We start from the raw sequence: 13,595 nt of genomic DNA, 5'->3' as shown, positions 1-13,595 counted from the left end.
CCGCCCCTACCTCCACTACCCGCAGGATCCCCAGCCCCCCATGCCCCGCCCGGTCATCCCCTTCCCCATGCCCAACCCGAACGCGAACCCCAACCCGGGCGCTAACCCCATGGCCGCCGGGGGCGCCAACCCCGGCGCTCGCCTCATGCAGCTGCTCGGCAGCTCCGGGTCGGGCCACCTCGAGTCCGCGGTATCTATGCCCCCGCCGTCGTCGGAGTTCGCCGCCGCGCAGCCGTCGCCGCTCCCGGCGATGCCATCCGCGCCGCCGGCGAGGATGCTCAGCAGCACCAGCAGCAAGGTGCCGAGAGGTCGGCTTCTGGGTGGCGGGGACAAGGCGGTGCACAACGTCGACTCGAGGCTGCCTGGGGAGGCGCAGCCGCCACAGCTGGAGGTGACGCCGATCACCAAGTACACGTCAGACCCAGGTCTTGTGCTGGGCAGGCAGATCGCTGTAAACCGGACGTACATCGTCTATGGGCTCAAGCTGGGGAACATCCGTGTGCTAAACATCAACACCGCGCTTCGGTCACTGCTCCGTGGCCATACACAGGTATATATTTTAGTCCAGAGAGATAAATTGTTGGTTAGTTCTATGTAGAAATGCTCATCCACAAATTGAATCGCTGGGTAGTGGGTAGTGGGTGTTAATGATGAATGATGTATTTAGCTAAGGGAAAGGATCTGAAAAGTTCAAAGTGTAGATACTGCATTCCCCATACGCTAGAATAAAATACCTTATACATTTTCGGGTGAAACCATTTTCAGATATTTTGTTATCATCACATTCAGTTGCATGTTATTTTGAAAACAACCTCTGATACATTATTATTTGTATCGATGTCATGACAAGGCTGATGAATTAATTATGTATTAATAGATATGTTAATTCTGAATTTATGTTGGCTAGACCGTTAAGAAGGGCTGAATTAGCTTATTTCAGTGAATTTGAACATTCTATGTGGATGACACTCATGGAATAATCACTGCCCATAAGGCCGTTACTGTGTGGTTGTTTGCTCGTGCTCAAATTCAGCAATTTTAATTTATAAAATATTGTATGTAAACTTGTCCCGCAATTTAAGTGTTCAAGGAAGTGACTGAGGATTTCTGATGTCAATATTTGTCAATATCTTTAGATGGTAATTGGTTATGCACTCCTCATTTTCACGTGGGTTCGAATTTTACTAAGTATATGAAAGTGCATTTGTTTCTTATGGCTTGTGTTCTTTCTTCTTTAGAGGGTCACGGACATGGCTTTCTTCGCTGAGGACGTCCATCGTTTAGCAAGGTACTGTGTATGGAACAATAACATAATCTGAATTTGTTCACCCAGTTGGCAGCACAACAAAAAGTTATCTTCACTCTCCTTTGGAGATCACATATTTAACATTGTCTGAGGTTATTTATACTATATAAAAATAGCTAATCCTTTTCCTTATTCTTTATAATTGTGTGGGTCATGTATGCTAAGTTGCTCTCTTCTGCTGCAGCGCAAGTGTGGATGGACGGATATACGTGTGGAGGATTGATGAGGGGCCCGATGCAGAAAATAAACCACAAATTACAGGAAAGATAGAAGTTGCCATACAAATTGTAGGTGATGCTGTAGCTTACCATCCAAGGATATGTTGGCACTCTCATAAGCAAGTAAGGCATCATTTACATAACATTTGCCACCTCCCAAGTTCATTTTGCATCTCAACTCACTAATGGAGTTGCATGTTTATCCTACAGGAACTTCTGTTTGTTGGAATCAGAAACTGTGTCTTAAGAATAGACACAACTAAAGTTGGAAGGGGAAGAGACTTTAGTGTTGAAGAACCTATCAAATGTCATCTTGATGAGCTTATTGATGGTGTACGCTTGGTTGGTAGGCATGATGGTGATGTGACAGATTTGTCCATATCTCAGTGGATGACTACCCGACTGGCTTCAGGATCAAATGATGGCATGGTTTGTATCAAATACTCTCCTATTTATTGTGAAAATTTGAATTCTGCGGAATTGGGAGAAGTATTTTCTGAATGGTATTCTTGAATATGCCATCAGATTCTAGTTCTTCTGAGCAATATGGAAGCTTATTTCCTCTTTCATTTCACTGAATAAATTGTATAAAAAACCATTGATTAAAATATGACTGAATTTTCCATCGATAGGCTTGCAGAGTTAATTATTTTTATTCTGGTTGCAGAGTTTTTTTTAATAGTATCCTAATACTTTGTTCTCTTGTCGTTTCAAAGCACCTTTCTCTTAAGAAAGGAAAGCAAACCATATGTCTCGTGGAAATAGTTCATCGAATGATATGTGGTTTGGACTGTCTCCCCCTTGATTTGATGGTTTTGACTGCATTTACGCTGTTGTAATCAGCAATATATACCATATAAAATTATTTGCAGTGCATAGAAAAACTGTGAAGTACGTTTCACCTGCTATGTTCGCGTAACCTCGATTGATGGTTATCAGGTGCTGTCTGGTTACTGCTAATAGTCGGTTGAAAACTAACATCAGCTGCTAGGTTAAGCACTAATGAGGCTGCCAGCAATTTTTCGACTTAGTTGGCCTCTCTTTTCCCTGTTAGACATTATTTTATTTAGAGAAGTGCTGATCATCCTTACTAAGCACATTTGTAATGTATATTGGTTTATTTTGCAGGTAAAGATTTGGGACGATCGCAAGTTAGCACCTCTATCGATTCTAAAGCCACATGATGGTCAAGCTGTTTACTCAGTTGCCTTTCTTACAGCACCTGAGCGCCCGCATCATATAAATCTCATCACTGCTGTATGCACTCTTGCACAGATTACTTAATTTGTCCCAATGATTGCTTAGTTTTACTTGACTTTTTGAAGCACACGCTTTTGTTGGGGCATCTTGCTCAGTTTTACAACGTTACATATACCAAAACACAATGACATATATTAATTAGGAATGAACTATAAGGTGCCTGTACCACTTGAGTTTTAGTAAAATCTAAACGGAGCTGTATTTGCCTACAATTGCCAAGGGACAAAGAGGCAAAGACTCTGCTCGTGGTTTGGATAGTCTGTGAAATGCTACATTATATAATGTTCAAATGGTAGACTCATTTTGTAGATATTCTATTTCTATTAGAAATGATCAGTTAATGTGATTCTGCTCTTATCATCTTCTGAGAAACAGAATAATTGACTGCATGTTGTGCAAATATGTTAACAGATGTCTTACATGCTATTCTGGTTCTTAATGCAGGGTCCTCTAAACCGAGAAATTAAAATTTGGGCTTCTACTAATGAAGAAGGTTGGTTGTTGCCAAGCGACTCTGAGACTTGGAATTGCACGCAGACTCTGGAACTTGTTAGTTCTCTGGAACCTAAAGTCGAGGAGGCATTTTTCAACCAAGTCGCAGTGCTGCCTCAAGCAAGCATTATCTTACTTGCGAATGCGAAGAAGAATGCTATTTACGCTGTGCATGTTGAGTATGGCTCAGACCCCGCTTCTACCCGCTTGGATTATATCGCAGATTTTACAGTCGCGATGCCTATTTTAAGTCTTACTGGCACACATGAAAGCCAACCTGATGGTGAGCAGGTAGTTCAAGTCTATTGTGTCCAAACAATGGCCATCCAGCAGTATGGGCTGGAGTTATCACTTTGTTCGCCTCCTACATCTGACACTACCTCATTTGGAAGAGACCCTGCTATTTCACGTGTTTATGATACACCTCTGGAAGTGGTAGGAGCAGAGTCATCCACGGGAACTAGCTTTACAGATTCTTATACCGTCGGTACTTCGAGTAAACAATCAACTTTTGATCAGACTGCAGGTAAAACAATTACCATGTCTCATTCAATTGCTTCAGTTAATTAAGAGTTTTCTTTTGCTTATGATTTATCTCATTATCTGCAGAGTTTGATCTTAAGCCATCAGCTCCACCACTTACATACACAGAAGGTGATGGTTCTGCGCATCTTCAGTCTGCCCCTCTTGCATCAAACACTGATCTTACTGGATCAGGACCATCAGTAGGCAACCGTGACAAAGACCAATCAGCTTTTGATTATTCGACAAGCCGAATCACTGAGCCAGTTGCCTTGACTAGGCAAGATACACCCATGCCAAAACCAGTTGCCCTCGCTAGGCAAGATACACCCATGCCAAAACCAGTTGCCCTTGCTAGGCAAGATACACCCATGCCAAAGGACAATTTTGGAAAGGATGAATTAAGAGACAGCCACAGTGATGTTCAGATGCTCCCAAATCCTCGCATGATGTTTAAGGTAGGAGGAAATGCCACTCATCTCATAACTCCATCTGAAATTATATCAGGTGCTCTGTCTGCTGAAAGCAATCAGATCTCTAAATCTGATGGCGCAAAAATCCAGGATGACTCTATTAGTAGCCCTCGGATTGCAGAAGTGGAAGCAAAACATGTCGATGAGAGTAAATCTAATCATGATTTGGAACTTGAAGCTGTCAAGGAAGCTCAAGTTGTCTGTGAGAACTCAGAGAAAGATCAAAATTCGTTGGAGCAAACTGTTGAAATGATCAGTGAGCGTTCAGTAACAACTGATAAGTATAGCGTGGAAGAATCACGGTCACCATCTGATAGACTGGTCCCTGACCATACTGGTGCTGCTGGAGAAAATGTTTCAAACAAAACCGTAGAAAAACCTGGCATAAGTGACTCCTCTGTGTCTAGGGAGCAATCATCTTCATATACAAAGGACAAGGTTTTTCATCCTCAAGCATCTGGTCAGTCATCACCTTCTACAAGCGCATTTAACTCAACTGAGTCTTCACATGAACCTGTCAGCAGTGCATACCCTCCTATTCAATCCTCTTCAGAAGTTGCCGATATGCTGCAACAGGTGAGCATTGCATTAAACTATTCTCTTATCTATGTACTCTGAAGTAACTTTAGTCGAATGGAGTTGCTTGTAGTATTCTGGAGTTCTACTTGCTGTTTGGACTTTGCAATACGACTGTCTTGGCCTCCTATTGCAATACGACCATCGTGGTCTCTTTGCCATCCGGCCTGCAATATGAAACTAATGCTTCTTTGATGTACTATTGTACTGTACTAACGTCAACAGCAATTTGCATATAAGCTCTAGTTTTACATGTCGATAATATTTGGCCTGAATTCAAGAGTAATTTGGCTATTGACTGGTTATTAGACTTGCTACTACTAGAAAATCACAGGGTTGTCCTTTAGGAAGACAGTTTCTTTATGCTTAGTTTAGATTGGGCTGGGAAGTGGGAACCAATGTGACCCTGCAGCCTGCCAACCTGGCATAAACTTGGCGCAGTTTCAAGTTTAAAATCAATGTGAGTACTGAGTAGGATAGGCTGAGGTTGGAATCCCATTCAATTCCTGGTCCATCCAAACTAGGTGTTACGGATACAAATTCCTTATAGACTCTGGTAGTTTTCTTGTTTCTCATGTCCTGCATGTAAACACACATTCTTAAATATTTTGTTGAGATGCATGAGAAAATCTGTACAGGTAAAATTGTCATTTCATTCTGGGTTTCACTGGGAAAAAAGCACTGGCCTAATTGGAATGAAGATCCATGGAGTGACAACCGTGGTATCCCATCTAGTATTGGCCCACTTGTCCAGTACCCTGAGTTGGACATGATGTAGCCATCTATGGCCAACTTAACAATTGTGCCTGCTTGTAAAATCAGCAAATATCTACTCTTTTTTTAGGAAAAGATATACTTGGTTTGTTTTGATTTGTCACTTGACTAGTGCTATTAGATGGTGAGAATTCTAGGTTATAACACTATGGCTTTTAGATCAGCGTTATATGAGTATGAGCTTCAGTTTATTTACTGTGTGGTCGCGTGTCTTGCAGCTAATAGCCATGCAGAAGGATATGCAGAAGCAGCTAGGTACTATCGTTATTGCTCCCATTGCGAAGGAAGGCAAAAGAATTGAAACATCACTAGGCCGTACAATGGAAAAATCTATCAAGGCTAGCATTGATGCCTTGTGGGCTCGTTTCCTGGAGGAGAACACAAAACGTGAGAAGGCTGAAAGGGAGCGAATGCAGCAAATGACCACTCTCATCACAAGCTCAATAAACAAGGACCTTCCTGCTATGTTGGATAAGTTAGTAAAGAAAGAAGTTTCTTCACTTGGACCTGTTGTTGCACGGGCAATGACACCTATTATTGAGAAGTCCTTAACTTCTATAGTTGCTGATGCAGTTCAGGTTGTGCCTAACTTCCTGTTGCATTTGTTGTTCTTGCTTTTGCCACCCTTGCTCTTGTTGACTGTTTGCTTTTAGAAAGCGGTGGGTGACAAGGTGGTGAATCAGCTGGACAAATCTGTTACTGCAAAACTTGAAGCTACACTTGCTAGGCAAATCCAAATGCAATTTCATACATCTGTAAAACAGACTCTTCAGGTATGTATCATCTTGTAGTTTGTTCTTATAGATGGTATTCTAGCAGCTCTTATGTGGCATGTTACATGTTGCATCTGATTTGTTTGTCGTGCCTTTGTTTCTCAGTAGATTGCTTAAGTTGTTCATCTATATATGAAATTTACTGTAAGATCAATTTGTTTTAGCTTTGCTAGATGTACTAATTTGTTTTAAATGGATGTATGCAGGATGTTTTACGCACTAGCTTTGAATCATTGCTTGTTCCAGCATTTGAACAATCATGCAAGACAATGTTTGAGCAAGTAGACAGTGCATTCCAGAAAGGAATGTCTGAGCATGCTGTTGCTATTCAGCAGCAGGTTGAGGCAGCACATACTCCATTGGTGCTTACTTTAAAGGTAGGATATTTGTTATTTGGAATGGCTGGAAATAGCAAGTTAAAAGTATGCATTTTTCCTTTCCAATTGTATAATAACAAAAATGTTTATATAATTACTTTTCAGGAAACTATCACTTCTGCATCCTCAATCACCCAGAATCTCACATCAGAGTTACTTGATGGGAATCGCAAAATTTTGGCGCTGGTTACATCTGGCAATGCCAATGCGCAAAATACAAATGTTCTGCAGCCCAACAATGGTCCTATCACTGGCCCGCCAGAGGTGCTGAATTCTGAAACCTTTTAAACTTACACATTTTTTCTGATTGGCGACCTGTCTAAGCCGTTTGATGTAGTATGGGTATGCCTATTGGGTATTGAGGGATGAGTCTTCAATCTTATTTTCCTTGTCTTAGGTAAATAATATGATGATTGGTGACATCAAGACATCTATATAATTTTCATGTGCCCTGCAATTTTTCAGGTCGAGGCACCATTAGACCCGATGAAGGAGCTGGGAAGACTGCTAGCTGAACACAAATTTGACGAGGCTTTTACAGTAGCACTTCAAAGAAGTGACGTGTCAATTGTGTCTTGGTTATGCTCTCAGGTATCGTCGTCCTTGATTGGTCAGCTAATGCTGAGCTATATGACCCTTGTTCATTAACTTGCTCATACTGGAATAGCTGTGTTGGATTTGTTATAGCTCTACCCTCTTGTACAGGTTGATTTGCGTGGATTATGTACAATGGCCCCAGTCCCTCTGAACCAGGGAGTCCTCCTAGCCCTACTCCAGCAGCTAGCAGTTGATATTGGCACCGAGACATCCCGGAAAATTCAGTGGATGACAGATGTTGCCATGGCGATCAATCCGACAGACCAAGTCATCGCCATACATGTGAGGCCTATCTTCGAGCAAGTCTACGCCAAATTGGCTCACCACCGGTCGCTCCCCACCACCAGTCCATTGGATAACAGCAATCTTCGCTTGCTTATGCATGTCATCAACTCAGTTCTGCTTAGCTACAAGTGATTCTAGCTGGCTGCAGAAACAGTGGGGGAGTATGATGGTCTATTCTTTCTTTGTATAGAGAGAAAATTTTGAAAAGCTAGGGAAACCTAGAAGGACGATGGAAACTGTCACCAAGAAAAATTGTTAAGGGCTGATGTGCCCGCCCCCTGGTGTAAATTAGGCTTGTATTGGACTTAAATTGGAGTATTTCCATGTGAACTGTCTACAAGTCTCTTTGTTCTTGAGCACACAGTCGTCCTTTGTAGCTCCAAGTTTTGATAGTGGTAGCAGCCGCTTGCAGTGGTGAGTGGCTGTTGCTTTCACCCAAAATATGATTGATGTTGTTTGTGTGTGGAAGCTGCTGACGTCTTGATTTTTCATGTACCTGCCTGTTGCTGTTGCAGCTTATCGTCTGTACGGCTATGTATGGACTACTGACGTGGGATTGGGAACCGAGCCGGTGACACTTCGAGCTTTGCCTGTGTCAGGCCGTTAGCCACACATCCTCATGTGATCGTTGCATGTATGTGGCAGCCGAAAAGCTTTTTTTGCGCAGGGTGGGTGGGTTTTGGTGCATTATGCTGCTGCATTAGAGCAGAAACCACGCTAGGTATATTAATCATATGCAGTAGATAGGTTGATGCACATATAGCTGCTAGGTCCTAGTGAACTCTGAGTACCTATAACTGGGACACCATGTTCAGTTAACTGAAGCACCACTGCAACAGCCCAAGCGACGCACTGCAACGGTATTGAAAAGACTTAATGCCCTCCATGCGACATCCAACGGCTCAGATTGTATTACCTCTCCCAGCCGTCATTTACCCAGTCATTTTCGTGCTTTTGCATATGTGGTAAGCAATTCAAACTATTAAAAAAAACATCAAACCTTGCTATTTTTTTTAGATAACTCTCACCTTGCTTTGCTTACATAGCAATTCTCCTTTTACTATTCCTGAGGCTACAAAGCCATGTAAGAGCTGGAGCTCAACAACTATTGTTCCCCTGTTGTAAGGGCAAGTATAATAAAGTGATCTACCCGAACTCTAGGAGATGCCACATCAGTTTTCTTATTGCTTGGTTGGAGAAGAGAAAAGAGAAACAAGCAGTAGAATTATAGCCAGCTCGGGCTCTAGCAAAGTAGCAAAAATTGTGAGATAATAAGATGTGGAACATATTAATGACATAGCATACAAGTATGGCCATGTATTCATAACTGGGCTATTAGATTGACTATAGGTGACGTGACAAATTTATATAGCCGGTTTTGGCTATACTATAATATTGCCCTCCGGTGAGCTCCAACCGGTGCCCCAAGGGCCTAGAAGCGACGTTGCATGCCCACTGCATGCTAATGCAAAGAAGCGAGGAGACTGACGACCGGACATTTTTTCCACGATCGAGTGTGCTACAAGGGCGGTGGCCACTGGGAGCAGCCAACGACGGCTTCCTGGTGTGGTGAGCAGCCTCCGGTGTTGCAAGCGTAAGGTACGGTCAGCACGACTACTACAACGCGACACCACTACTGTGGGTGCCGGCGGAGCCTACTACAAGCAAGCAGCCAACCACTGCTCGAACCGACAATGTCCATTTCTACGACACGAGCAACCACTGTTGGAACCACCGACGCCCATTGTTGCGACGAGAACCGACCACTGCTGGAACCAGCGATGCCCATTGCTGCTATCCACTACTAGGGAAAAGGGTAGCAGCAGCGCGGGTTTTAGGCCTATCAGCAGCGCGGGTGCCCACGCTACCAATAAGGCGCTACAGCTAACTCTTAGTAGTAGCGCTGCCTGTACCCGCGCTACCACTATTGACTATAGCAGCAGCGCTTTTCAGGAACGCGCTGCTATTATTTAGCTGTAGCGATTTTCCGGTCCCGCGCTACTGTTATATCTTTCACCATTTTCCCACTCCAGCTTCGATAAACTGCAATTTCCAGATACTAGGTACTACTAGATATCAATTTCATAAAGCATTATAGGTACTAGGTAGTACTCCCTCGGTTCGAAATTACTCGTCGTGGTTTTAGTTCAAATTTGAACTCAAACCACGACGAGTAATTTGGAACCGAGGGAGTACTAGATAACAATTTCATATATACTCAACATGCATCCTCAAGCAGTACAAGGTGACATCGACGACAATCATCATATTTAGTTCTAGATGATATCGACGACGATCATCATATGTAGTTCTACATGATATCGACGACGATCATCATATGTAGTTCTAGATGATATAGCCACACACACATATGTAGTTATAGATGATATTGACGATGATCATCATCCTCAAGCCTGGGCGGTGGGTGTTCCTGATAGTAATTAGGATGGCCTGTCCAACACGAAGATTCTTGCCAACGAGGAATCTCTTCCACCCAACCGAGTTCAAGTGTGTGCGACCATCTGTGTCCATGCGGTAAGTACATGTGGTGATGGAGCCCCTTGCGGTAAGGCGTAGTCCAACTGAGCCTTCTTCATCAGGCTCGATACCACAACTCACAGATAGGTTCTTTGGCAATCTCTGAATAAGAAAAACATATCAATTAATAAATAGCCTCACACATACTCTTGCGGTGCACGCGCTACTGATAAACTTGTTTCAGTAGCGAGTTTCTGTTGCCCGCGCTACTGCTACTTAGCAGCAACGCCTGATTTTAAAGCGCGCTACTGGTAAGATTCTGTGTATAGGCTTTTCCCTAGTAGTGATCGGTGACACCAGGAGCTACGAGCTGCTACACAACGGTAGCGTTGTGACCATGATCACTGCGTGCTGGAACTATTCGGGGCGATGTTGCGTTCGGGAGCGTGTGGGGCCGGAGCCGATCAGTGGCGATGCTGCGACCACAACCACTCTATGTTGGAACAGGCCGATGGCGATGCGGCAACCGTGACCGCCGCATGCTTCAACCGGCCGATGTCGAGCTGCAAGCACGTGCCGACGAGCTGCTACACAACGATGGCTCTGCGACCGCGATCTCCGCGTGCTGCAACTATTTGCTAAGAAGTTGCATGCAGGAGATGCTGCAACCGCAACCGCTATGTGCTGGAACTGGCTGACGACGATGCAACGATCGCGGCTGCCACGTGCTTGAACCGGCCGGCGTCAAGCTGCGTGCGTGGGGCAGCTGCTACACAATGGTGGCGTTGTGACCGCGATCGCCGCGTGCTGGAACTATTTGGGGGCAATGTTGCGTGCGGGCGCGTGTGGTGCTTGAGCAGATCGGCGGCGATGCTGCGACCGCGATCGGTATGTGCTGGAACCGGCCAACCAGTGATGCGGCGACCGTGACCATGCTTGAACCGGCTGGCGTCGAGCTGCGCGACACAACAGCCCTGAGCGGTGCTGCAAGTGGCGCGCGGTAACAACTGGGGTCTGGCTGCTGCGAGGCATACACGGAGACAAATGGACAAGCTGCAATAACAAGCAGAAAACAAGAAGAAACATGACACGCGGCTCAAATCTCAGCATGAGTTCAATCATTCCATCGTTTCCGTCCTTATTAAGAAGCAACAGGAGACCTCACCAAGCGCTCCAACCTAGTAGTTTCCTAGTCACGATTGATAGAAAAAGGTCGCCTTTTTGGCCCCATCACACCTCAGCAAGTGGACCTTACATGTTCCCAAGAGGACGATGAGCATTTTGAGCCAAGCCACCCTCTTCAGCACCAGCTCTTTGAACCTAGCAGACTTCTGACCACCCTCAAAGCCCCCCAATAGAACATCCCTGAGTTCGAGGGAATGGTTCTCAAGCTCCGTGTCGTGGACAAAACCCAAAACTACAAAATCCTATTAATCCCTCACCACCTAAATGCCGCAGGACTTCAGTACTTCCTATCACTATCACTTCAAAATTGAATGAAAACTGTTTCTTTCAGCCCTTCATTCATTCAGCGCATCCTATAAGCCAAATGGACTCCCGTCCGGTGTAAAAGTTATGTTAGCTAATGAAGTCTCATCATCTGGGAATTCGAGCCTTGTGTTTGAAGCAGCAAGACCATAATCAGGAATGCCGTCACCTGGGGTTGTGATAGGAGGCATATATAAGTATGCGATTCAACCCCATTTGAGAAAGAGATCATGTCGAATTGATATTGAAATGCGAATGATAACATACCCATGATGTTGCCAAGACCTGGTTCTTCCCAAGTGGCTGCTTGCTCATCAGTTGGGAATTCGAGCCTTGTGTTTGAAGCAGCAGGACCATAATCAAGAATGTCGTCACCTGGGGTTGTGATAGGAGGCATATAAGTATGCGATTCAACCCCATCTGAGAAAGAGATCATGTCAAAGTGATATTGAAATGCGAATGATAACATACCCATGATGTTGCCAAGACCTAGTTCTTCCCAAGTGGCTGCTCCCTCATCAGTTTGGCTAGCAGTTGGTACAACGACGATAGCTGTGTTGGAAGTAGGAGATCGAACTTGACCATGCGATCTGGTGCCTGGATGCAAACTGGAGGTGCGAGAGATATCAGCAGCATTTGATTCTTCGGCTTCACCAGAAATTGGAGAGGAACCTGGCACCGCACCTGGAGGTATAATTGTATGTTGCTAACTGCATCAGCAGTAGAAGGTAGAACGTTTGCATATAATACGGTACGCTGAGCTGAGAGAGATACCTCTAGCTCTGTGGACCGCAGTCATAGTGAGGCTAGAAGCTGGACCTGCATTTGACACCCCACCTGCATCTGCGGCGGTAGAAGGTAGAACATTTACATATCGTATGATACCATTTTAATAATCCGGGTGCAAAGTTGAACTGAGAGAGATACCTCCAGCTCTATGGGTCGCAGTGATAATGAGGCTAGAAGTTGGACCTGAATTTGGTTCGCCACTTGGAGGTACAATTGGTCTATTGTTGACTGCATCTGCGGCGGTAGAAGGTAGAACATTTGCATCTGACATGGTACCATTTGGATAACCTAAGTGTAAATTTGAGATGCGAGAAGTACCTCCAGCTCTATGGGTTGTAGTCATAGTGAGACCAGAATTTGAATTGGAATTCGTTTGCTGATATGGAGGTACCATTAAGTGGGAGGCTCAAGCCCGGTTACTTGCGCTGCTCCTACTGCCGCAAACTCACTCCTAGTTGGAGATCCACCTTGATTTGCATTTAGAGTTAGAGAGAGTTGTTGATCCAAGGAACTTGAGATAAAAAACTCCATACAGTCAGAGGAACTCACCCATATAGAAGACAATCTCTGCAAAATGCTTGACGTTGTTTAGGACAGTTGGGAGCATACTGGCTTGATTTGATGCAAGAGAAATTTGCCGAGCAAGTTCCAAGTTGGCATAAAAGCTCTTCATGGCTTCGGCCTTTCCAGCTGCTTGCTGAACAAGATTGTTTATTGGCGCGCCCATCTTCAGTATGCCATTGTATATGTCCTCAGCCTTGCTTGTATTCATCATCGGGCATTCTTGGAGGTGCTGTTGCATAAAACCAATTCCCTTGCCATGAACTTCTTGAGAGCAAACAATACACCGGAAGCTAATATTTTTGTTTTGAGCATGTTGCTTTCTAATCTTCACTGCAAATCTCCACCATTTCTTCTTTGCAATCGTTGGTACGTCGAATCTGTTTACAGATATATAGATAACGAGAGAGGTGTATGTTATATTATAAAGGACAGCACTGAATAAGACATAATAAGTAGTATGAGATTTGACATACTTTGTCTGCTCAGTGATATACAGACTGAAGTAATCACGAAGCACCACCTTAATGACCTCATTTGAATTACAGTATGGGTGCTCTTCCCTAAGAACAAAACAACCCATTTAGTCCTAAAATGACTAAAAAGATAATCTGAATCAACTGAGT

The 13,595-nt window shown here is 44.1% G+C and overlaps 2 protein-coding genes across 2 annotated transcripts; one reads left to right on the top strand and one right to left on the bottom strand.

Annotated features, from left to right (window-relative positions):
• Nucleotides 1-6: 6 nt before the first annotated feature.
• On the top strand, nucleotides 7-8,121 carry LOC123128239 (enhancer of mRNA-decapping protein 4). The gene is made up of 13 exons (XM_044548196.1): nucleotides 7-550; nucleotides 1,239-1,288; nucleotides 1,491-1,647; nucleotides 1,735-1,953; nucleotides 2,653-2,781; nucleotides 3,229-3,802; nucleotides 3,886-4,847; nucleotides 5,840-6,199; nucleotides 6,275-6,394; nucleotides 6,601-6,771; nucleotides 6,877-7,035; nucleotides 7,237-7,362; nucleotides 7,477-8,121. Exons 1-13 carry the CDS (start codon nucleotides 41-43, stop codon nucleotides 7,783-7,785), a joined length of 3,846 nt encoding a protein of 1,281 aa, XP_044404131.1. The 5' UTR covers nucleotides 7-40; the 3' UTR covers nucleotides 7,786-8,121.
• A 3,259-nt stretch (nucleotides 8,122-11,380) lies between these two features.
• On the bottom strand, nucleotides 11,381-13,343 carry LOC123130883 (uncharacterized). The gene is made up of 7 exons (XM_044550672.1): nucleotides 12,958-13,343; nucleotides 12,727-12,875; nucleotides 12,547-12,642; nucleotides 12,394-12,462; nucleotides 12,091-12,303; nucleotides 11,887-11,994; nucleotides 11,381-11,788 (listed from the first exon to the last, which is right to left on the bottom strand). Exons 2-7 carry the CDS (start codon nucleotides 12,800-12,802, stop codon nucleotides 11,670-11,672), a joined length of 681 nt encoding a protein of 226 aa, XP_044406607.1. The 5' UTR covers nucleotides 12,803-12,875; nucleotides 12,958-13,343; the 3' UTR covers nucleotides 11,381-11,669.
• Nucleotides 13,344-13,595: the final 252 nt, after the last annotated feature.

This window comes from Triticum aestivum, chromosome 6A, assembly GCF_018294505.1.
Source record: "Triticum aestivum cultivar Chinese Spring chromosome 6A, IWGSC CS RefSeq v2.1, whole genome shotgun sequence".
In the NCBI taxonomy this organism is placed as follows: Eukaryota; Viridiplantae; Streptophyta; class Magnoliopsida; order Poales; family Poaceae; genus Triticum; species Triticum aestivum.
This window is presented reverse-complemented; position numbering and strand designations above follow the sequence as displayed.

What these genes read in the sequence shown, in the direction of transcription:
- LOC123128239 (XM_044548196.1), top strand. Translation starts at nt 41, where the DNA reads ATGCCCCGCCCGGTCATCCCCTTCCCCATGCCCAACCCGAACGCGAAC. An exon ending in CTATCACTGGCCCGCCAGAG is followed by an intron (nt 7,036 to 7,236) that starts GTGCTGAATTCT and finishes GCAATTTTTCAG; the next exon opens with GTCGAGGCACCATTAGACCC. An exon ending in TGTCTTGGTTATGCTCTCAG is followed by an intron (nt 7,363 to 7,476) that starts GTATCGTCGTCC and finishes CCTCTTGTACAG; the next exon opens with GTTGATTTGCGTGGATTATG.
- LOC123130883 (XM_044550672.1), bottom strand. Translation starts at nt 12,802, where the DNA reads ATGGTACCTCCATATCAGCAAACGAATTCCAATTCAAATTCTGGTCTC. An exon ending in TGCGGTCCACAGAGCTAGAG is followed by an intron (nt 12,304 to 12,393) that starts GTATCTCTCTCA and finishes TTATACCTCCAG; the next exon opens with GTGCGGTGCCAGGTTCCTCT. An exon ending in AGGTCTTGGCAACATCATGG is followed by an intron (nt 11,789 to 11,886) that starts GTATGTTATCAT and finishes TCACAACCCCAG; the next exon opens with GTGACGGCATTCCTGATTAT.